Here is a 21897-nt window from a genome sequence, read left to right as displayed (position 1 = left end):
CCCTTTCTTCTTTTTAGTTCCCTCTATTAAATATTAGTGGACAGGGAGGAACTGGCAGCCAGCAAGATGAGTGCTGGTGGCAGAACACACTCTGTTCCCCCCTTTTTCCCGGATCTCAGTGTACAGGTATGATCAATCAGAGTTATGGTAAATATATCTTAGGCCTACGGCTGAGATGACTTTTTTATTGGCTTACTTTAAATTTGGAAGCTTTTTATTTTTTTCATTTGTTTGTCCCAACAGATGCAGATGGGTCATAAAGTGGTCATACATTTTTTATATACAGTACCAGTCAAAGGTTTGGATACACCTACTCATTCAAGGGTTTTTCTTTATCTTTACTATTTTCTACATTGTAGAATAATAGTGAAGACATCAAAACTATGAAATAACACATGTAATTATGTAGTACCAAAAAAGTGTTAAACAAATCAAAATATATTTTATATTTGAGATTCTTCAAAGTACCCACCCTTTGCCTTGATGACAGCTTTGCACACTCTTGGCATTCGCTCAACCAGCTTCATGAGGTAGTCACCTGGAATCCATTTCATTTAACAGGTGTGCCTTGTTAAATGTTAATTTGTGGAATTTCTTTCCTTCTTAATGCGTTTGAGCCAATCAGTTGTGTTGTGACAAGGTAGGGTTGGTGTACAGAAGATAGTCCTATTTGGTAAAAGACCAAGTCCATATTATGGCAAGAACAGCTCAAATAAGCAAAGAGAAACGACAGTCTATCATTACTTTGACTGACCTTCATGTCTTAATCTGGAAAATGTCAAGAACTTTGAAAGTTTCTTCAAGTGCAGTCGCAAAAATCATCAAGCGCTATGATGAAACTGGCTCTCATGAGGACTGCCACAGGAATGGAAGACCCAGAGTTACCTCTGCTGCAGAGGATAAGTTCATTAGAGTTAACTGCGCCTCAGATTGCAGCCCAAATAAATGGTTCACAGAGTTCAAGTAACAGACACATGTCAACATCAACTGTTCAGAGGGGACTGCGTGAATCAGGCCTTCATGGTCGAATTGCTGCAAAGAAACCACTACTAAAGGACACCAATAAGAAGAAGAGACTTGCTTGGGCCAAGAAACACGAGCAATAGACATTAGACCGGTGGAAATCTGTCCTTTGGTCTGATGAGTCCAAATTTGAGATTTATGGTTCCAACCGCCGTGTCTTTGTGAGACGCAGAGTAGGTGAAGTGTGATCTCCGCATGTGTGGTTCCCACCATGAAGCATGGAGGAGAAAGTGTGGGGGTGCTTTGCTGGTGACATTGTCTGTGATTTATTTAGAATTCAAGGCACAATTAACCAGCATGGCTACCACAGCATTCTGAAGCAATACACCATCCCATCTGGTTTGGGCTTAGTGGGACTATCATTTGTTTTTCAACAGGACAATGACCCAAAACACACCTCCAGACTGTGGAAGGGCTATTTGACAAGGAGAGTGATGGAGTGCTGCATCAGATGACCTGGCCTCCACAATCACCTGACCTCAACCCAATTGAGATGGTTTGGGATGAGTTGGACTGCAGAGTGAAGGAAAAGCAGCCAACAAGTGCTCAGCATATGTGGGAACTCCTTCAAGACTGTTGGAAAAGCATTCCTCATGAAGCTGGTTGAGAGAATGCCAAGAGTGTGCAAAGCTGTCATCAAGGCAAATGACTTGATGACAGCTTTGTGCACTCTTGGCATTCTTTCAACCAGCTTCATGAGGAATGCTACTTTAAAGAATCTAAAATATATTTAGATTTGTTGAACACTTTTTTGGTTACTACATGATTCCATTTGTGTTATTTCATAGTTTTGATGTCTTCACTATTATTCTACAATGTAGAAAATAGTAAAAAATAAAGAAAACCCCTTGAATGAGTAGTTGTGTCCAAATGTTTGACTTGTACTGTACAACTACTTAGTTTAAACTGAATTACAAATATTAAAATGTGTATCTTAGTTGCAAGTCATCAGCATTCACAGCCAGCATAGTAATTCCTATAAGTGTCAGCTGTTCAGAGTGCTTTAGAATAGAAATACCTGTCAGCCAGGCCAACACCAGAGCACTCTCTCTCTCCCCCCAGTGACACCATCTTAAAACAAGTTCCAGTTAACACATTTTAATCAGTGATCTAATACAAAACGTTTCAGTTTTGCTTTAAGCTGAGGATAAATTAACAAATAGCCTGTGCACAAGCTCACTTGACTGGAGGCCATCTTTCTCACCAACTGTCTTTATTCCTGCAGGGAGCAGCAACATCTGATAACTCTAGCTCTGTGGAGAGGAAGCCTATTGTCGAGAGGATATAACCTCTTCTCGTTTGACTGCACCTCTACTGGCAGATATGGGGGAGACCTCAGGACCGGGAAACCAAAGGCTTATGGACAGAGGAACCTCCCCTCCACATCCCAACCCTGCTGATTTTCATTTACTAACTTGAATCGTGTGTAATCAACAACCACAACAAAAAAAAGAGCGAAAATAATAGGAAAAACTCAAAAAATATGTTCTACATGTCTTCATGTGATGCCATATCTGAAGACATGCATTTTAGATTTGCTTTAGTTGATTCTTCCAGACATTAATCTTCATTAGTCACACTTAGATATAAGGGAATATTTTGTTTTTCCCTCTGTAGGTTTTTCCAACTTTCTTTTTGCTTTTAAACTAGGATACTGGTAGTTGTGGTGTCCGAATGGTTGTGCCTGTCCTACTAGTCTCACTCCTTCGTTTCTAGTGTAACTGCTACAATTTCCATGACCTGACTGTGATGCTGCTCTTCATAACTTAGTATGAAAGCACCGCGATTGCATCCTCTTTTTCTTTCTCCATCCCTATCATTCAGAAAGTGAAGAAAGAATGTGCTGATTTTTGAGTTGTGCAAGAACTTAGAAGTGTATTTTGGTAGCAGGGGTGCCTTTCTGAATGTGAAGGAAAGAGAAAGATTGTGTGCATCTTTCCTCTGAAAAATCTGTATCAAAGATCCCTCCTCCAGAAGTGTGCAAAGTTGCTCTAAATTAGTATGATTTTGAAGGGTGGTTGTCGGTTTTTCAGAACCTTAGTAGTAGACGTAGATAGTATGGTTTGTGAGGCAAAAAAATTAAATCTTCAACAAAAAAAAAAAATTGCAAATAAGAAAATATTTGAAAACTGCTGTTCAATGCAACAACAACAAAAAAGCTAGGAAAAAAAGATAGTTTGAGTTCAATTTGGGGAGTAATGGCCCTTTGCAAAAATATTTAATTACAGCCATCTCTACAGAGGCACCGATTTGGTGCAATTGAAATCAACATTTTTGCAAACTCCATAGTACAAACAATTGGTGCTATGAATTACTGTAGCAGTTTCAGTTTCGATATTGTGGCCGTGATCTGTAGATCCTGTAGTTTTGTTTGTTGTCGAGGCAGAGTGGAAGGAACTTTTGGAGAGGAAAAAATAAGAGAAATAATTGACTGCTGATGGTTCTCGCTTTATGTGGGCTTGTTTAAAAAAAAAAGAAGATTTTAAGATTTTATTTTAAGAACTTTTAACTAGTAAGTTAACTGGCCTGTAATAACAATTGAAGTAAATACTTACAGGTATTTGATTTAAATCTTATCAGAGGGCAACAAATTCAGACTGTCTAGTACAAAGAATATAGTATCACTATGTTCATTGGACTGTAAGGTCTACAGCAGAAGCAGGATATTAAAGGCAATAAATAAAATGTAGACGCTGACACTACTTAACTCAAGGAAAAGGTGATCAACCAAAAATAACATAATTCCACCGAAGTACAAAAATATTTAGTTTTTATTTAGATGTGTGTTTTTTTCTTTTTTGGTATAAGGTAGCCTGTATCCAGAAATGTCTCACTTTTTTGTGTGTGTACGTGTGTGTCTGCATTGAACACGTATAGAGATTGGTTCAAAATTACATTGTGTGCTAGATCTTTATCAAGAGAAATGCGAAACATATTTGTACCCCAAACCCTCTTAAGTGCACGTGCACAAACTCAATTTAATCCGAGGCCCTAAAATGTTGGTTCGATCATTTTTGTGGCCTGTGGATTGACTATTAAATCCTGCGTTAACACACATCCTTAGACTAAATGCATTGTGCATATCTTTATATCCCTGCAGTTATTTCAGTTTTTGTTTCCCTTCCCCTTCAAAATATTAGTTAATATGCTGTTTTTTGGGGGGCAAGAGCCGGGTAAATGTTTTCGCCCTCAGAAGACCAAGGAATTGAAGCACAGGCAACAAATGTTTGTTACCATCCCTCCATGTACTCTTGTGATGCATCCCTTGCGCAGTCCAAAATATTTTCTGCCAACAACGTGTGCACAAACTGGTTTTAATGCACTGTCACAGGGCACAGTGTCTCCATTGTGAGCACAGTCATTGATCCTATGTTTTTCCTATTCATAGACCTCTTAATTGACAGTGGTATCTTGAGTTGGTTTGGCAAAGTCAATAGCAAACCGTTTCAATTTGCCAGGGCCTCAGTTTTTGCCCCATAATTGTGATGTTTGTTCTTCACTTGTGTTAAACCGATCGAAACGTGAATGAAAGACTGCTCAGAAAATGTCAGGCTGCTTTCAATTCTTTTATTATATTTAGACAGTTGTCAGTCCCTCAGGAATACTTAAATACTAAACATTTGTTTTTAAAGTAGGTGGAAAACACTTAAGTCTGTGGCAGTGCATCAGTACTTTCATCCAAGCATTAATTTATTACTGAAACTTTATTTGATATTTTGAGCAGAAAAATGGACAGGTGTTTATTAATCCCAAGATTTGTACAGAGTTAATTGTACAGCACTTAGTTTTAGAGCTAACTTTGAACCGGCCGAGCAATTTGAGATTGCATAAGTAATGTGAGGTGGACCTTTCATGGCCCTCGGTCATATGCAATATGTCGGCGCATGTAAACTTAAACATTTAAGCGTATGTGGAGAAAAGTCACTGATCATTTAGCATGAAACGTTATTTTTGAGTGAGGGAGAGCTGAGAAAATAAAGACCCAACCATTATTTGTATTATTTTTTATTATGGAGTGTCTTTCAAATAAGAGCAGCATGTCAACATCACACGCCATCTCTTTTAAGTTGAATAAATAAAACAAAACAGATTTTAAATAGAAAAAATAAAATAAGTACAGGTGTGGGTAAAGAAGTGATTTTAAAAAAACGGTGAGCGTGTGTGTCTGTGGATATGAGACCGAGTCACCAAGTTCTTAAATGGATGCATTTCCTTCAAACTCCCATGTATTTTCCTTTTATGTTCTTCCATGGTAAGGTTGTTTCTATATTGAGAAGAGAAAAGTTTGCCGAGAAAATGCATCAAGTAAGAGTATGCATTTGAAACTACATTGAAAAGGTTTAACAAATTGAGTTTTGATTGTACTATGGTCTGAAGAACATAGCATATCCAGCACTGAAAACCAGAGTTTTACTCATCTCTTCATTCCCACTAGATGACACCCTCCCATCCCAGCTCATCCCATACCTTACATCCTCATCCTCCTCCCAACTGTCTCAAGTGGTTGTATTGTTCTAATTTCATGTACACCCAGAGTAAATTATTTTGTTTCATTGTGGAGTTTTTTTTTAACATCTAATAAAGGTATAAACCAAATCACCTCCGTCTTATTTGCACCATGTTCGCTGTACTTCAGAGAGCGCTGCCATGAGTTCAGTGTTATAATCAATGGCCATAATAGTTATAGAGAATATCAACCTAGAGGATTTGATATCGGTGTAAAGACAGACACTTTCTCAAGGAGGCAGTATTCTGCAGAAATTAGTCTCCTTGCTGGCTCCACATTGAAACCAGGGCAAATACTATCTGCTTCATACAGATACAATAGTCCTAATAAATAGTACAGCCTTGTTACCTGTATATGGTCAAATATATTTAAACTACTTTTATTTGCTCTTGAATTGCTGGACTGAAATATACACTTTACATTATTTGGTCATAGGAAAGTGATTATGACTAAATTCTGCATATGAGGAGATTGAGTGAAAATAATGGAAAACCCACATTGCATTACATCCATTACAGAATGTCATTTATAAAATAATATTCATGCATAGAACACAAACTGTTTTCATTGTTATCTGTTGTCCTAGTATAACATCTTACAAGGACTCAACTTACCATAAGGTTCCTGGACAAGTTGACTACTTTGAAACTCTTGTCCTGTTTGATAGAGTGATGGGGACATTGGATGGAGACAATGAGAAGATTATTCACGCCTTGGCAGCTGACAGGTGAATTCATCGATGCTGTAGTCTTTCTTGGCTCGATTACATTGCACTCAAGTCGGTAAGTTTCTTTTAAAATGGCCGCGGAAGCGCCGAGACAGGTATGTTATTACAAAGACAGGATAAACTTACCTAGTGTATTTTCATAGAATTTTAACCAATCCAGATTGTGTAGTTCTTTACTGCTCTGTTGTAACGTTTGAGCAAAACTATCGGCTTGAATAGAGGAAAGGGAAGCGTATAAAACTGACGTAGCGTATCATTTGAGACGTTGGCAAGGGCGCGAGCGAGTCTTTTGCCAAGTTGACATGATTGGCTTTTGTGACACTTTTAATCCACCAAAATGCCACATTCGTACCGTTCGTACTTTGACCTGTCACTGCCGAATGACACGTTTTGTGTGTGTGTGTGTCAATGAGTCCTAAAAGCGTACTTAACAGACACTTTCCTCTGTAAACAAACACCAAGCTACGCTGAGAGCGGTGAGGGTGAGTTGCAGCAACGTATCATCATGGGCGGATCGAGGAGCCGACAGCAACCTGCCCGGTCGACAGCCCACCTGTAGCATCAACATGGCACATTCCACGGAGGGGACCAAAAACCGGAGAGGAAGTGGTAAGTAGACTGTCGTTTTTGGCATTTGATTTAGGCTAGTAGTGGAGCTGGAGCAACAGGTGGATGATATGCAAATGAGTAGGCTATTTATTCATAATGACATTATTGATTATGCCACAATGCTGCACTGGCAATGGTGATGTATTGAAATTAATAAATTGTGGTTGGAAGAGCCTAATTGTGTTTGCCTCTAGTGACAGTCTAGCTCAACAGTAGCGGTGCGTGGGTAAAATCACTGAGGAAGCCAAGCCTGTAAATAATCCATATTACAACCTATGTTATGATAATTGCGTTGTTTGCTCTATAACCCATTCGTTCATACACCAGCGTGATATACAATAAGGCCGTGACAAAAAAAAGACAAGTTACACAATGGCGGAATAAATTAAACTACACAAAACTGGAGTTCCATCACAAAACTGGAGACCAACATCTGTCCGGTGAACTCCACAAAGCAAATATTGCATGTAACAAACCGTTACATGACCTGCAGCATGGTCAAGCAAGTTAATGTTTTCGACAGTTTATTAACAACTACTGATTTAGAACCATGGAGTTGCCGCAACTCCGCACAAAGACAACAGGAGCACTGCCTCTGCTATTTCAGCACCATTTTAGCTTAAACATTTAAACATAATCAAATCAACAAGGCTATACTTAGTTTAATACACTGAAAACAAATTTAAAGATACGAAAAACAATTTAGTCCAATCAATGTTGCTAATTATCATGTGGCTGTCCATGGTACTGATTTCTGTGTGTGTGCGGAAGCAAAACTTTTTGACTCACCCTACTTGTAGACTAGTTGAATGCCAATGCCATCCTCCTCTCTTTCGTTTTGGCAAACTGTCTATGGCGCTGTCATATAGTACGCTTTTAGTTTTTGTTGTCATAGGCTACCTAGCTAAAATGCTTGCTAGCCTAACTTCATCGCATGGACAACAATGAACCAGCTAAGTTAGCTAGCTAGTTAATGTGATCCTAAAAGGGCTAGGCTACATATTAAACTTCAATCGTCTCAGGCCAGTGGCACAACATTCATTTATGGTTAGAACAGAATCGCCTTCATAATCATTGGCCTGTACAGAGAATTAAGTCAAAATCACAAGTCCAAATCCCCATCCCCATCCATGGCTTAGAAAAGGGCCTAATTAGCAAGCTAGCTGCTGCAGGACATCAACACAAGCAGACCAGAAACAAAAATGACATTTTGATTGGTGTGAAGCCAAATCCAAACTGGCCACCCTTGGGAGTTTTGCTGCACCAGGACAACCCACAGTTGAGCTCAGCTCAACGCTGATTGGCAAATTATTTTATAATTGTTTTATCAAGGGAGGCCAAATGCTTGCTGACAAAAATCTATCAAATGCTATGGCAGCAACTTCATACTCTTTCAGTCCAGACAGCATCAGATACACGGGCTACACATAGTGAGACCGTGTGGTGCTGTTTCCCTCGCTCTGATGATTTCTCCACTGAGATTCAGCCACATGCGAATTGATGGAAAATTATGAAAACGCAAAGAGACAAAAGATGCATCGTTTTTTTTTATTGGTCAAATCTTTGGGGAAGTCTGGCTTCCCTTGGCATCCATGAATACACGCCACTGTAACTCAACATGATTTTCTAGTCTCTATTCATTACATCTATATGTCTGAAAAATGTATGCACTCACTAACTGGAAGTCGCTCTGGATAAGAGCGTCTGCTAAATGACTAAAATGTAAATCTACAGCAATAATGAAATTTGAGAACAATGCAATTTTGCACTAGGTGTGTGTGTGTTCAGGGGGTGTTGATTGGTAGGATGCAGGATTCACACTTGTCAAAGTGAACAGGCCTAGACTCATTCAGCTCCACTGAGTCTAAAGTCTGTGTCCGGCTTCGTCATCTTCAGTTCAGTCGCATTGTCTGTATTATGTGTGCCAGAAATCCCTTTTACATTGGTATGTTTTATTACACTTTTGTTTTCTCTCCTTCTTTCTAGTAGAGGTGCGTAATATATCACAGAGATTAAGTGTAGCATCTAGTCTTTATTATCTCAAGCATTGTTGTTTGTGTAGCCTGGTCGTTGATGGTGTTCTTTTCTATGCAATGTGAAATGTTCTGTCCATGCCTTCCTGTGATGCTAAACCAAACACAGGAAACATAGGCTTGTTCTACTTTCAGGAACTGTGGCAATCATTCACATACAGACCAGGAGTAGAAATTGCCAAACACATGACATCTTTTAAAAATAATACTTCTGTGAAGAAATGTGTCATTTCAGCTTCTTACCAAATACAGATTAAGCATGACATGTTATTTTAATTCATATAAAAATGATTTACCGCTCATCCACTCAGTGAATGCGAGGCTGGTGAGACAAGCCATTATCATGAAAATTATAATCAATGTTGTCATGGCAATGGATGTTTAATTTTCTTTCCACCGGGTGTGGGGTTTAGATATTAACAGTATCACAGTGACAACCTGTCTCTCTCTCTCTCTGCTCTCTTCTGTCTCTTCCCCCTCCCCCCCCCCCCCCCCCCCCCCCCCCCCCCCCCCCCCCCCCCAACTCACATGACAACCTCTTGATCAGGTTAAAGCTGACTGGGGCTTTAGGTCAATTTAGTCAGTTGGAAATTGCTGTTGTTAAGGGATTTTATTTAGTTCACGTATGTAGAGCCAGTAGGCTATTGTTTTTGCCAGATAATCTTTATTTTCTTATACTATGTTTTTCCCTTTTTCTGGTAGCAGTTGGTGACAAGTATTGTGCCCCCCCCCCCCCCCCCCACACACACACACACACCCCACCCGGCGGCAGTATAGTGTCTTTTCCAGTTCTGCTCAGGAGACCTTAAAAGATCTCAGTTCCCACAAGAGTTTATCACACAGTTTCCTTCAGATCCATACAATGACTCAATGACACTGCCAGTACTCTGCCGCTTTACACTGTACTTTTAGTTTTACTATGGTAGAAAATGTTTTTAGAAGCTTGTGTCAATTCAATACAATTAAAGCACTTTCAAAGCAAATTCTCACACTTTATAATGTAATCTCCCTCCATCTACTAATTCAGATTCCCCTGAATTATAAGATGGAGGGGGAGTGTCTGGGGTTTCAGTTTCAGCCTGGTTACTGGCTGGATCCTCTTTCACCTCCCTGTATGTTTCTGCTCCATTGTTACTGTTATTTGATGGCCTGGGTCAGAGTGATTTGTCATCAGAGAACCTAATCTCTGTCCTAGTCCTACTTTCTCTCAGTAGTTAGGTTCTGGAGCATGACTTTCTTGCTCTACTGACCTGTCAAACCAAAGTTGGTCCAATGAATTAAGCTGTAGGCTAATGTTGTTCGAAAAACGTCACGCTGAAGGAAAATATGAATGGAATTTGGGAAAACATTTGTGCCTCGCCATCCAGACAACCATCACTCTACCATATGATATTATCACTAGTAGAAGTGACTCTCGTCCATATAACAGCTCTGTTTCAATGAATTCCTTGTTTCTTCCAGGTGCGACTGGAGGAACCATAATGAAGAATGGCATGGTCAGCATAGACCCCGTCTCCACAGCACAACCAAGCCCAGACCTCTACAACCACCATGAGCACAACAAGCCCCCCCTCATCCAGCACTCCCTGCCGAGTTACAAGGCCTCCGCCCTGTACTACGGCAGCCCCGAGCGGGGCCATGAAGATCAGGACTGCCACAGCCTGGCCTCCCAGGACTCTGGCATCCCCACCCTGGAGATAAACCATCCCGAGCACATCCACGCCCACCCACACCCAGGAGAGAGTGGCCTTACCCTGGGGTCGAACCACCACGACCAGCACCCCGCTACCCTCTCTCTGGACCAGTCTGGAGACAGCGCTGGCCTCCGCAAGTCCTCCACCTTCCCCCGCAGCAGCTATGACTTGGTGCGCCTCTTCAGCCCCGCCCCTAGGTCCAGCGCTGGCGGTGTGGGAGTCATGGCGATGAGTGGCGTGGGAGGCAGAGGACTGAACCGCAGCGACGACATCTCAGTGTGCAGCGTGTCGAGTTTGAGCACGGAGCTCTCCGCCACGCTGTCGGCGTCCACCGAAGACATCCTGGACTTCATGGTCACCTCCGACTCCAGCGCCATCGTCACCATGGAGACGGACGATGGCGGTAGCTCCCACTTCTCAGACGTGACGCTGTCTCCAGGCGGTGACATCGAAGGGGGTCTGCGGAGTCCGCAGCGGAGACACATGGGTCCGGGGGCAGAGGATGAGGGTAGGCCCAAGAGGCTGGGGCCACTGGCTAGCTTCTTCAACAGGTACGATTCAAGTTATCTGTTTACACAGTGAAGGTTATCGCTGTGATCTTGGCACATGTACAGAGGATTCAGTGCTTACAGTAAACACATGCCCCGTATTTTCTGTACACCTATACCAAATGATAACAAAACATTGCTCAAGCTTACTGTGCAAACGTCAAAAAGTTCACTCACGCCTCTCCACACACGCAGAGTCAGTTACCGTCAACTTGCCTGCCCTGTGTATAGTCTAAGCCAGGGGTGTCTCACATTTAGCTCCCTGCGCTAGCCTATACCCCAGTAACCTTTTTGCTTCCCTTGCACAATCTTAGTAATCAAACAGTCACCAGTTATGTGTGTGTGCGCGTGCGTCGGTGTAGTTGCTCGTGTGTGTGTGTGGTCCGTATCGTCCTTCCATCTGTCCAGAAACACTCACCAGGGCTTGGATGAACAAAGTGTGTATGTTTTGGCTTCATGTATTTCGGTAGCTTAGAGGGGAAATGGTAGTTTCCTCTGTAGTAAAACCCTCGAACCCACATACTTTCTCACACCTCATCCTGTGATTCCATCTTTTGACATAGAGAGAGACACACAAACACAAAGTGCATATACACTACCGGTCAAAGGTTTGAGAACACCTATTCATTCAAGGGTTTTTCTTTATTTTTACTATTTTCTACATTGTAGAATAATAGTGAAGACATCAAAACTATGAAATAACACATATGGACTCATGTAGTAACCAAAAAAGTGCTGAACAAATAAATATATATTTTATACTTGAGATTCTTCAAATAGCCACCCTTTGCCTTGATGACAGCTTTACACACTATTGGCATTCTCTCTACCAGCTTCACCTGGAATGCTTTTCCAACAGTCTTGAAGGAGTTTCAACATATGCTGAGCACTTGTTGGCTGCTTTTCTTTCACTCTGCAGTCTAACTCATCCCAAACCATCTCAATTTGGTTGAGGTCGGGGGATTGTGGAGGTCGGGTCATCTGATGCAGCACTCCATCACTCTCCTTCTTGGTAAAATAGCCCTTACACAGCCTGGAGGTGTTGGGTCATTGTCCTGTTGAAAAACAAATGATAGTCCAACTAAGCCCAAACCAGATGGGATGGTGTATCGCTGCAGAATGCTGTGGTAGCCATGCTGGTTAATTGTGCGTTGAATTCTAAATAAATCACAGACCGTGTCACCAGCAAAGCACCCCCACACCATAACACCTCCTCCTCCATGCTTTATGGTGGGAAATACACATGCGGAGATCATCCGTTCACCCACACTGCGTCTCACAAAGACACGGCGGTTGGAACCAAAAATCTCAAATTTGGACTCCAGACCAAAGGACAAATGTCCACCGGTCTAATGTCCATTGCTCATGTTTCTTGGCCCAAGCAAGTCTCTTCTTCTTATTGGTGTCCTTTAGTAGTGGTTTCTTCGCAGCAATTCGACCATGAAGGCCTGATTCACGCAGTCTCCTCTGAACAGTTGATGTTGAGATGTCTGTTACTTGAACTCTGTGAAGCAGTTATTTGGGCTGCAATTTCTGAGGCTGGTAACTCTAATGAACTTATCCTCTGCAGCAGAGGTAGCTCTGGGTCTTCCATTCCTGTGGCGGTCCTCATGAGAGCCAGTTTCATCATAGCGCTTGATGGTTTTTGCGACTGCACTTGAAGAAACGTTCAAAGTTCTTGAAATGTTCCGGATTGACTGACCTTCATGTCTTAAAGTAATGATGGACTGTTGTTTCTCTTTGCTTATTTGAGCTGTTCTTGCCATAATATGGACTTGGTCTTTTACCAAATAGGGCTATCTTCTGTATACCCCCCTACCTTGTCACAACACAACTGATTGGCTCAAACGCATTAAGAAGGAAAGAAATTCCACAAATTAACTTTTAATAAGGCACACCTGTTAATTGAAATGCATTCCAGGTGACTACCTCATGAAGCTGGTTGAGAGAAAGCTAAGAGTGTGCAAAGCTGTCATCAAGGCAAAGGGGGGCTATTTGAAAATTCTCAAATATAAAATATGTTTAGATTTGTTTAACACTTTTTTTGGATACTACATGGTTCCATGTGTTATTTCATAGTTTTGATGTCTTCACTATTATTCTACAATGTAGAAAATAGTAAAAAAAAATAAGAAAAACCCTTGCATGAGTAGGTGTTGTAAAACGTTTGACTGGTAGTGTACACACCAGGGTTTCCGTTAGGACATTTTGCTGCCGGACAAGTGACTGGGAAGATTTTAATTGGACATTTTGAGAAATGTACCGGTCATCCGTATGCATTGGGTGCGTGACCCATTAGGGCATCTGACCACGCAGCCAGCGGCATCAATAAACAAGGGATATTGGCCAAATGAGCCACATTTACAGGTCCTTAACAGCCAATAACAAATTAGAAAGACACTATTCCTGTTTCGATTAGGGTTGAATATTTTCCCGGTATTTTACAAATGTTCCATCTGGAGAATAAATGACTTTTCTCCTGGGTAACACGGTATTTCCCGCCAAAACCGGAAGTGTCATTCAAAGCATACAGTGGGGGAAAAAAGTATTTAGTCAGCCACCAATTGTGCATGTTCTCCCACTTAAAAAGATGAGAGGCCTGTAATTTTCATCATAGGTACACGTCAACTATGACAGACAAAATGAGGGGAAAAAATCCAGAAAATCACATTGTAGGATTTTTTATGAATTTATTTGCAAATTATGGTGGAAAATAAGTATAGGCCTATGTCTGGATTTGGTTAGAGCTTTGATTGAAAATTCAAGCCTGGTGAGCCATAAATTAAATACATTTTATGAGCCCTATATGATTCCAAGCCCAAAAATGTCCAAATTGTTGTGTCGTTATACAGTGCATTCGGAAAGTATTGAGACCCCTTGACTTTTTCCACATTTTGTTACGTTACAGCCTTATTCTAAAATGGATAACATCGTTTTTTCCCCCTCATCAATCTATACACAGTACCCTATAATGACAAAGCAAAAACTGATGTTTTTTTTAAATGGACATTTCCACCACTCCAGCCGACGCTTGGCATTGTGCATGGTGATCTTAGGCTTATGTGGAAACCCATTTCATGACCTCCACAATGCCACGTAGAGCTGCAAACAATCTAGGCCTTATTTCAATCAATTTACATTTACGTCATTTAGCAGACGCTCTTATCCAGAGCGACTTACAAATTGGTGCATTCACCTTATAGCCAGTGGGATAACCACTTTACAAAAAAGTGTGGTGGGGTAAGGGGGGGGTTAGAAGGATTACTTTATCCTATCCCAGGTGTTCCTTAAAGAGGTGGGGTTTCAAATGTCTCCGGAAGGTGGTGAGTGACTCCGCTGTCCTGGCGTCGTGAGGGAGCTTGTTCCACCATTGGGGTGCCAGAGCAGCGAACAGTTTTGACTGGGCTGAGCGGGAACTGTGCTTCAGCAGAGGTAGGGGAGCCAGGAGGCCAGAGGTGGATGAACGCAATGCCCTCGTTTGGGTGTAGGGACTGATCAGAGCCTGAAGGTACGGAGGTGCCGTTCCCCTCACAGCTCCGTAGGCAAGCACCATGGTCTTGTAGCAGATGCGAGCTTCAACTGGAAGCCAGTGTAGTGTGCGGAGGAGGGGGGTGACGTGAGAGAACTTGGGAAGGTTGAACACCAGACGGGCTGCGGCATTCTGGATGAGTTGTAGGGGTTTAATGGCACAGGCAGGGAGCCCAGCCAACAGCGAGTTGCAGTAATCCAGACGGGAGATGACAAGTGCCTGGATTAGGACCTGTGCCGCTTCCTGTGTAAGGCAGGGTCGTACTATCCGAATGTTGTAGAGCATGAACCTACAGGATCGGGTCACCGCTTTGATGTTAGCGGAGAACGACAGGGTGTTGTCCAGGGTCACGCCAAGGCTCTTCGCACTCTGGGAGGAGGACAAAACGGAGTTGTCAACCGTGATGGCGAGATCATGGAACGGGCAGTCCTTCCCCGGGAGGAAGAGCAGCTCCGTCTTGCCAAGTTCAGCTTGAGGTGGTGATCCGACATCCATACTGATATGTCTGCCAGACATGCAGAGATGCGATTCGCCACCTGGTTATAAGAAGGGGGAAAGGAGAAGATTAGTTGTGTGTCGTCTGCGTAGCAATGATAGGAGAGGCCATGTGAGGATATGACAGAGCCAAGTGACTTGGTGTATAGCGAGAATAGGAGAGGGCCTAGAACTGAGCCCTGGGGGACACCAGTGGTGAGAGCACGTGGTGCGGAGACAGCTTCTCGCCACGCCACTTGGTAGGAGCGACCGGTCAGGTAGGACGCAATCCAAGAGTGAGCCGCGCCGGAGATGCCCAGCTCGGAGAGGGTGGAGAGGAGGATCTGATGGTTCACAGTATCAAAGGCAGCAGACAGGTCTAGAAGGACAAGAGCAGATGTTGCAATTGCGATTTGACTTCCGATTTAGAGCAAAACACTTGGGTGAAGTGTTGGAATCATGGAAATATAATGATTATTCAAATTCTATAGTTAGAATACATGACAACGAATGAAAATGCCAGGGAGGCGTTATTGTGACAGGGTAGGAACCAAAGTTGTGATGCGTGTTTCCTAGGGGACCCCTATAATCTTTGGCTACATTTAATGTTTTCTCTTCGCTACTTCATGTAGCTAACATTCTTGCTTCGCGTATTCCTCTTTTGATTTAGAAGATACTGTTGCACAAACAACATGCTGATTTAGGTCTACACCATCACTTGTATTATCACGCTGTATTTTTACGTTTGCTCTAACTCAGTACATTTATTAGCTAGCTAACTAGCGATTAGCATTAAAGGCTAACAAGATTTAGGCCAAACTTGCTAGAAAAAGGCAAACTAGCTGTTTGCAGATGTAAGAAACACCAACTAATAGTGTAATTGTAGAACACTAGTGGCTTTATACTAAGAAGCAAAGTGAAAACCGCGTAGTTGTCATCAACACTGCATTGACCATGCAAACTGAACGCAAGTGTCCCGTGGTTGACGAAAAAGAAATGCACTCCTTGAGTGATTGACAGGGGGTGGAGCTAGGTCTGTGTGGAAAGCGGCATGGAGAGAGAGATGACTGAAGTAGCGAAGTAAACTATAAATATAAAAATGGACGTTACACACGGCGTAATACATTTAACAAACCGAACATTTTAAATACCGTTCTAGAAGGTAAAGTAAAAACCCAAACCAGTCCGTGCATCAATACCGGTATATCGTAAAATACGGTATATCGCCCAGCCCTACTGCATGTGTTGCACCAGAATCGCATGTTCTCCCTGCTTTATCATGGTTTGAACAACGTGCGTAATTCCAGTCCGTATAATACCATACAGTAATACAGTCCACACTCAAAAAGATTATCCTACTGGAGCTAGTTTAATTTATTTAGCCAAGTGAGCATATAGCTAGCTACATCTATGGGCTTTTATGTTTTTCTGTTGTACATAATGTGCAGTAGCCGATATCATACACTACATGGCCAATAGTATGTGGACACCCATTCAAGTTTGTGAATTTGGCTATTTCAGCCACACACATTGCTAATAGGTGTATAAAATTGAGCACACAGCCATGCAATCTCCATAGACAAACATTGGCAGTAGAATGGACTTACTGAAGAGCTCAGTGACTTTCAACCTGGCAAAAGTCATAGGATGCCACCTTTCCAACAAGTTAGTATATCAAATTTCTGCCCTGCTAGAGCTGACCCGGTCAACTGTAAGTGCTGTTATTGTGAAGTGGAAACGTCTAGGAGCAACAACGGCTCAGCTGTGAAGTGGTAGGCCACACATGCTCACAGAACGGAACCGCTGAGGGCTGAAGCACGTAGCGTGTAAGCAACATCAGCACAAGAACTGTTCATTGGGAGGTCATGAAATGGGTTTCCATGGCCGAGCAGCCCCACAAAAGCATAAGATCACCATGCAGAATGCCAAGCGTCGGCTGGAGTGGTGTAAAGCTCGCCGCCATTAAACTCTGGAGCAGTGGAAACGCGTTCTCTGGAGTGATGAATCAAGCTTCATCATCTGGAAGTCCGACAAACAAATCTGGGTTTGGAGGATACCAGGAGAACGCTACCTGCTCAAACGCATTGTGCCAACTGTAAAGTTTGTTGGAGGAGGAATAATGGGCTGGGGCTGTTTTTCATGGTTCGGGCTAGGCCCCTTAGTTCCAGTGAAGGGAAATGTTAACGCTACAGCATACAATGACATTCTAGACGATTCTGTGCTTCTAACTTTGTGGCAACAGTTTGGGGAAGGCCCTTTCCTGTTTTAGCATGACAATGCCCCTGTGCACAAGGCGAGGTCCATACAGAAATGGTTTGTCGAGATCTGTGTGGAAGAACTTGACTGGCCTGCACAGAGCCGTGACCTCAACCCCATCGAACACCTTTGGGATGAATTGGAATGCCGACTGCGAGCCAGGCCTAATCGCCCAACATCAGTGCCCGACCGCACTAATGCTCTTGAGGCTGAATGGAAACAAGTCCCCCAGCAATGTTCCAACATCTAGTGGAAAGCCTTCCTAGAAGAGTGGAGGCTGTTATAGCAGCAAAGGGGGGACCAACTCCATATTAATGCCCATGATTTTGGAATGAGATGTTCGACGTGCAGGTGTCCACATACTTTTGTGTATACAGTGCATTCGGAAAGTATTTGGAAAGTAGGCAGACCCCTTGACTTTTTCCACATTTTGTTACGTTACAGCCTTATTCTAAAATGGATTTTAAGTTTTTTTCCCTCAATCTACACACAATACCCCATAATGACAAAGCCAAAACAGGTTTTTAGAAATTTTAGTAAAAAACAAACAAACAGATACCTTATTTATTCAGACCCATTGCTATGAGACTCGAAATTGAGCTCAGGTGCATCCTGTTTCCATTGATCACCCTTGAGATGTTTCTGCAACTGGATTGGAGTCCACCTGTGGTAAATGCAATTGATTGGACATGATTTGGAAAGGCACACACCTGTTTTATATAAGGTCCTACAGTTGACAGTGCATGTCAGAGCAAAAACCAAGCCATCAGGTCGAAGGAATAGTCCGTAGAGCTCCGAGACAGGATTTTGTCGAGGCACAGATCTGGGGAAGGGTACCAAAACGTTTCTGCAGCATTGAAGGTCCCAAAGAACACAGTGGCCTCCATCATTCTTAAATGGAAGAAGTTTGGAACCACCAAGACTCTTCCTAGAGCTGGCCGTCTGGCCAAACTGAGCAATTGGGGGAGAAGGGTCTTGGTCAGGGAGGTGACCAAGAACTCGATGGTCACTCTGACAGAGTTCCTCTGTGGAGATGGGAGAACCTTCCAGAAGGACAACCATCTCTGTAGCACTCCACCGATCAGGCCTTGATGTTACAGTGGCCAAACGGAAGCCGCTCCTCAGTAAAAGGCACATGACAGCCCACTTGGAGTTTGCCAAAAGGCACCTAAAGGACTCTGACCATGAAAACAAGATTCTCTGGTCTGATGAAACCGAGATTGAACTCTTTGGCCTGAAAGCCAAGTGTCATTTCTGGAAGAAACCTGGTACCGCTCACCACATGGTCAATACCATCCCTACGGTGAAGCGTGGTGGCAGCATCATGCTGTGGGGATGTTTTTCAGCGACAGGGACTGGGAGACTAGTCAGGATCGAGGGAAAGATGAACGGAGGAAAGTACAGAGATCCTTAATAAAAAAACCTGCTCCAGAGCGCTCAGGACCTCAGACTGGGTAGAAGGGTCACCTTCCAACAGGACAACAACCCTTAGCACACAGCCAAGACAATGCTGGAGTGGCTTCAGGACAAGTCTCTGAATGTCATCGAGTGGCCCAGCCAGAGCCCGGACTTAAACCCAATCAAACACATCTGGAGAGACCTGAAAAATAGCTGTGCAGCGACACTCCCCTTCCAATCAGACAGAGCTTGAGAGGATCTGCTGAGAAGAATGGGAGAAACTCCCCAAATACAGGTGTGCCAAGCTTGTAGCATGTTAGAATAAGGCTGTAATGTAACAAAGTGGAAAAAGTGAAGGGGTCTGAATACCTTATGAATGCTATATATCAATCTAGAACAGGATTATCTATTTTGGTCTTCCCACCCTGAGTGTTGATTAATCATGCAGAGGCCGTAGAGAAGCCAGATTTAGACATCGCATATCATTTAACAGTTCCATTTCACGCCATGCTGTTCATATAAATAATTATTCTAATTGACTGGTTTCTCGCTGTTTTTTTATGTAGCCTAGACCTACTGGTTGAATGAATTTGGGATCTATCGTCCCACAACTGTCCCAGAGTCTGTTTGGGCCATTTCTTTCTCGACAAGTTGACCAATAGAATATGTTAACTTTTCTACTATGGGGGATAGTAGATTGACATAGGCTCATAGACCGCACGTCCATAAGGCTAGGGGAAACTAAGCTTTCCCTAAGTAAATTATATAACCTAATTAGCCTACTCCTGTCTAATACATGAAATAATTCAAAAGAGTCTACTTAAGTATTATTTGGCCACAGAAGATCATTAGCTTCCCCTAGCCTTAAAAAATAAAATCGCATTGCCCACGGTCGGAAGGCAAGGCAGAGAACGCAATTTGGGCAGCATGCGCGGTAAATATCAAATAGATGATTGTTGAGTTGTGAAAAGTAGAGGCCCAGCCAGTCATATCTCAATATTTCTAAATTAAATCGCGGGGAAACATAGTTTGGAAAGCTAATGGCTATTGCTGTAAAGCCAATGAAAAGACTAAAATCTGTCTTTTAGTTATAAAAATTCTCAACTTAATTGAATGAACAACAGTAGGGCTATAGCCTGTCTTATTGGCACCAGCAGACACTATCGGCCGTATCCCCGGTGAGTGCGCACTGCACATATTCACTCTATCGTTGTTGGGTCAGTGCCACTTAAGTTTGTTTTTGGACAATTTCCTTCTCCAGTTTAGATGGACATCATATTCTATTTGTTTCTCCCCTTCTCATAGGCCTGTTCTATGGACAACGTAATTGTATTGATCTGTTTGTCAGTGTCAGCAGAGTAGGCAACCCTGTAATTAGTTGTGTTAAAAAAGATTATTCTAATGTCTCCAGTCATATAATGTGTAGTAGAATAGCATGAAATGTGTTATTCCCGTGCAAAGAAAGAAAAATCTATCTGATATAGCCCATGCATCTATGCTATATGCACTCAAACATGCATTGAACAGTCTTTTTTGTGAACTGTGATTGAGTTATATTATTAGCCTAAATTATGACTATCCAATCTACTCATCACATTACGAATAGTAGGCTATCTTTCATAAGTTTGCAAATGCGGTGATGCATGGAATGCTTTATTATAAAGGTGCATTGTTATGGTGAAAATTTGCTTCCCCAAACTTGAAACTCACGTGACACGTATGCATAGGCTAGTGATTTTGCTGTTCGTTACTCATCTTGTTGGCTGAGGAAAAGTAAATGAATGTGGACAGTTATTCTAACATCTTCAGAGTGTGCGGTAAGGACCCACGTCATTGCATCCTCAACTTGCATGTTCTGTTAAGATTAATTACCATAATCTAAATGTGATTTCTGTCATTCTGAGCACTGTTTTCCCTGTATATCTAAAAATAACACTGATTGCTTAAAGCAAAACGACCAAAACTGTTGCTGATGGTGAACCTGAACAATCAGAATAAAATGTATTGTAAGCCCCGTTCAATAGGTATAGCCAGATGAGAGTTGTCTCCAGTAGCTTTATTTAATTCCGGTAAAATACCTTACACAGCGCATAGATAACAATAACCTAGCAAATTACATAGGTTGTCACTCAACTAATAAAGCCTTATATACTGCAAGCAATTTTTGCATTTGAATGCTGAAGGTGCCGCGCAGATGTGCAGGAACAGGCTGCCTACCTCGCCTTGGGCACAGTGCGCAGTTTGACTAGGCTACTGATATTGCCTGGGGTTGTTCAGCATGCAAAATGACTTGCTCGACTCTGAAAGAGAGGATGCATCAGTTGTCACAAAATATTAGGTATTTTTGGAAGGTAGAAATATGTAATATGAGCAACAAAAAATGTGAACCGGTGATTTGAAACATTTCAATAGATTTTCTGACCGATGCATGCTACATTTGGATCGGTTTGGGGTCTGCAGCCCGATGCACTTGTATTTTAAACATTTTAATCAGTGAATCGTTACATCCCTATCTACTACAATATTAAAACTTGTCCATACGGAGGACATTCCCCTTTTATGCTTTTCACTATAGGCATACTTTCTAACTTTTGTTTTACATGAAAAATACCTCCATCTTCACAATCAACAGTAACCTAGGCCAAGGCTCCTCTCTCGCTCTCTCTCTCTACACATCAGCAGGCGCATGCACATAAGGTAGCGTGTAACCGACGGTTATGGATGATGACCATTGTGATAATAAAATAATCATCATAACGGCAAAAAATAAAGGAGGGAGAGATTTATTTTCTGTCGAACAAACAGCTGGCTGACCACGATGCCGCAGCAGCACACATATAATAAACTCAGCAAAAAAAGAAACGTCCCTTTTTCAGGACCCTGTCTTTCAAAGATAATTCGTAAAATTCCAAATAACTTCACAGTTCTTCATTGTAAAGGGTTTAAACACTGTTTCTGATACTTGTTCAATGAACCATAAACAATGAATGAACATGCACCTGTGGAACGGTCGTTAAGACACAAACAGCTTACAGACGGTAGGCAATTAAGGTCACAGTTATGAAAACTTAGGACACTAAAGAGGCCTTTCTACTGACT

At 42.2% G+C, this 21897-nt stretch overlaps 2 protein-coding genes across 3 annotated transcripts in view; both read left to right on the top strand.

Annotated features, from left to right (window-relative positions):
• The window catches only part of LOC311112604 (uncharacterized protein KIAA0232-like), a 34653-nt gene extending 31487 nt beyond the window's left edge, over nt 1–3166 (top strand). Inside the window, exons 7-8 of the mRNA XM_084155752.1 lie at nt 18–126; nt 2249–3166. Of these exons, the coding sequence (XP_084011878.1) occupies nt 18–126; nt 2249–2265 (126 nt within the window). The 3' untranslated portion in view covers nt 2266–3166. The remainder of the gene's footprint in view (nt 1–17; nt 127–2248) is intronic.
• A 3153-nt stretch (nt 3167–6319) lies between these two features.
• The window catches only part of LOC311113214 (TBC1 domain family member 14-like), a 77463-nt gene continuing 61885 nt past the window's right edge, over nt 6320–21897 (top strand). Inside the window, exons 1-3 of one of the 2 annotated variants that reach the window (XM_084156414.1) lie at nt 6320–6352; nt 6720–6866; nt 10361–11144. In XM_084156414.1, the coding sequence (XP_084012540.1) occupies nt 6824–6866; nt 10361–11144 (827 nt within the window). In that variant the 5' untranslated portion in view covers nt 6320–6352; nt 6720–6823. The other variant, XM_084156415.1, reaches the window with a different exon arrangement.

The sequence above is a fragment of the Coregonus lavaretus genome, assembly GCF_964263955.1.
Source record: "Coregonus lavaretus genome assembly, chromosome: 39".
NCBI lineage: Eukaryota > Metazoa > Chordata > Actinopteri > Salmoniformes > Salmonidae > Coregonus > Coregonus lavaretus.
The sequence above is the reverse complement of the archived record's forward strand: the minus strand, read 5'-3'. Positions and strand labels throughout refer to the sequence as shown.